Below are 2721 nucleotides of genomic sequence, written 5' to 3' on the forward strand. Positions count from 1 at the left end.
GATGAATGGGTTTCAGCTATGCAGGAAGAACTTCAACAATTTAATCATTTGGATGTTTGGAGGTTGGTAATACCACCTACAGGCTGTAAGCCGTATGGTCTGAAGTGGGTATTGAAGAATAAGAAAGATGATCAAGATATCGTGATCAGGAACAAAGTAAGATTGGTTGTTCGAGGTTATCAACAAATTCCAGAAGTTGATTACGACGAAGTATATGCTCCGGTTGCCAGACTTGAGGCAATACGGATGTTTTTGGCATTTGCTTCGTGGAAAGGTTTTAAAGTTTATCAAATGGATGTTAAGAGTGCATTTTTGTATGGTACTCTCCAGGAGACTGTCTTTGTAACTCAGCCAACGGGCTTTGTTGATCCACATCATCTAGAGAAAGTGTATCTCTTAGAAAAGGCGCTTTATGGTCTTCACCAAGCCCCGAGAGCTTGGTATGCTACTCTGTCAAACTATATGATAGAGAACGGTTTTAGATGAGGGGTCATCGATCAGACTCTATTTATTAAGAAAAGGAGTGACGACATTATGTTGGTACAGGTATATGTGGACGATATCATCTTTGGGTCAACCGATCAGAAAATGGTTGATGAGTTTCAGGATGTAATGCAAAAACGATTCAAGATGAGTTCACTAGGAGCCATTAATATTTTCTTGGGGTTGCAGGTTGATCAAACAGAAAAATGCATTTTCTTACATCAATCAAAGTATGTAGCTGACATCTTGAGCCGGTTCAAGATGGAAGATGAACGAATTACCAAGAATCCTCTGTCGGTGAATCACGAGATTACACCAGAAAACACAGGACGAAAAGTCAATCCAACACTATACAGGGCTATTATTGGTTCTTTAATGTATCTTACGGTATCCCGCCCAGATATCATGTTCGCGACTTGTTTGTGTGCTCGTTATCAGGCACAACCGAATGTGAATCGTATGTTAGCAGCAAAAAAGATCATGCGTTATCTAAAGGGAACTCCAAGTTTGGGCTTATGGTATCCAAGAAAGGATGGGTTCGATCTAACAGCATTTAGTGATTCTGATTACGGGGGTTGTAAAAGAGATTTCAAATCAACTTTGGGTGGTTGTCAGTTTCTAGGTAGCAGGTTGGTAAGTTGGCAGTGTAAGAAACAAACGGCAGTCGCACAATCAACGTGTGAGACTGAATATATTGCAGTGGCAAGTTGCACTTCTCAGGTTGTCTGGATTCAGCAATAACTTCGGGATTACGGTTTGCAAATTTCTAACACTCCTATATATGTTGATAATACTGCTGCTATTGCTGTTACTAAAAACCCAGTTAATCATTCTAAGACCAAACACTTAGGGATCAAGTACCATTTCATTAGGGACTGTTATGAAAAGAAATTAATCGACGTCCTACAAATAGGTACTACAACCCAAAGGGCTTATTTGTTTACGAAAGCATTTGACCGACCTCGTTTCCTATTCCTATTAAATGTGTTAGGAGTGAAAGATAGGGCGGAGGTTGTGTTTGACAGGGAGTTATTGAAGTAACCATCCAATCTGTATCATATGTATATTTGCATTTGCATTTTGCATCATTTTTGCATGATACTTAGTTTATTTTTCTGTTTTGCATGATCATTTTATTTTATGTTATGCATTTTTTTAAATTGAAAAAACTAAAAAGATTGTGTTTATTTGCTTTCTGCTGAGTAGAATAATTGAGAAAATTGCTTCATCGGAAAATACAAAAACATTGAAAAATGAAAAAGCCATAAAAATTAGAAAAATCAAAAAATGAGAAGTTGCTACGTGAAAATGGGAAATGATTGTTGAAAGGACCCGTTCATATACAATATAAACGATTCACAATAGTTGATTTCATCACGAGGTACTTGACCTCTATATGATACATTTTACAAACATTGCATTCGTTTTTAAAAGACAAACTTTCATTTCAATGAAAGTTGACGGCATGCATGCCATTTCATTATACATCCAACTATAATTGACTTAATAATAATGTTGATGAACTCAACGACTCGAATGCAACATCTTTTGAAATATGTCATGAATGACTCCAAGTAATATCTCTAAAATGAGCAAATGCACAGCGGAAGATTTCTTTCATACCTGAGAATAAACATGCTTTAAAGTGTCAACCAAAAGGTTGGTGAGTTCATTAGTTTATCGTAATCAATCATTTTCATAATTTTAATAGACCACAAGATTTCCTTTATTCAATAATCATACACTCGCAAGTGTTTAAAATTCATTCATATGGATTGAACACCTGGTAACCGACATTAACAAAATGCATCTAGAATATCCCCAAACATATAAACATCGAAGTACTAAAGCAGTTCAAATTCTTTGACTGGGGCGTGTCAAAGCCCATAGATCTATCTTTAGGATTCGCGTCAATTGGTGGCAATTATAATAAACACCAATTCTTAGGCTACCAAGTTCAACAAGGGCGATATCCGATATAACAATTCAACCATAGAATGTAGTTTCGATTACTTGTGTCTATTTCGTAAAACATTTATAAAAGCGCATGTATTCTCAGTCCCAAAAATATATATTGCAAAAGCATTTAAAAAGAGAGCAAATGAAACTCACAATACTGTATTTTGTAGTAAAAATACATATGACGACATTGAACAACTGAACAATGCAGGGTTGACCTTGGATTCACGAACCTATATCATTTATATATATATTAACACATTTAATGGAAATCGAATA

At 35.8% G+C, this 2721-nt stretch overlaps 1 protein-coding gene across 1 annotated transcript; it reads left to right on the top strand.

Moving 5' to 3' along the window:
• Positions 1-534: 534 nt before the first annotated feature.
• LOC139860189 (uncharacterized mitochondrial protein AtMg00810-like) lies at positions 535-1224 on the top strand. Its single transcript, XM_071848961.1, has one exon. It carries the CDS (start codon positions 535-537, stop codon positions 1222-1224), a length of 690 nt encoding a protein of 229 aa, XP_071705062.1.
• Positions 1225-2721: the final 1497 nt, after the last annotated feature.

This window comes from Rutidosis leptorrhynchoides, chromosome 7 (assembly GCF_046630445.1).
Source record: "Rutidosis leptorrhynchoides isolate AG116_Rl617_1_P2 chromosome 7, CSIRO_AGI_Rlap_v1, whole genome shotgun sequence".
Classification (NCBI taxonomy): Eukaryota; Viridiplantae; Streptophyta; class Magnoliopsida; order Asterales; family Asteraceae; genus Rutidosis; species Rutidosis leptorrhynchoides.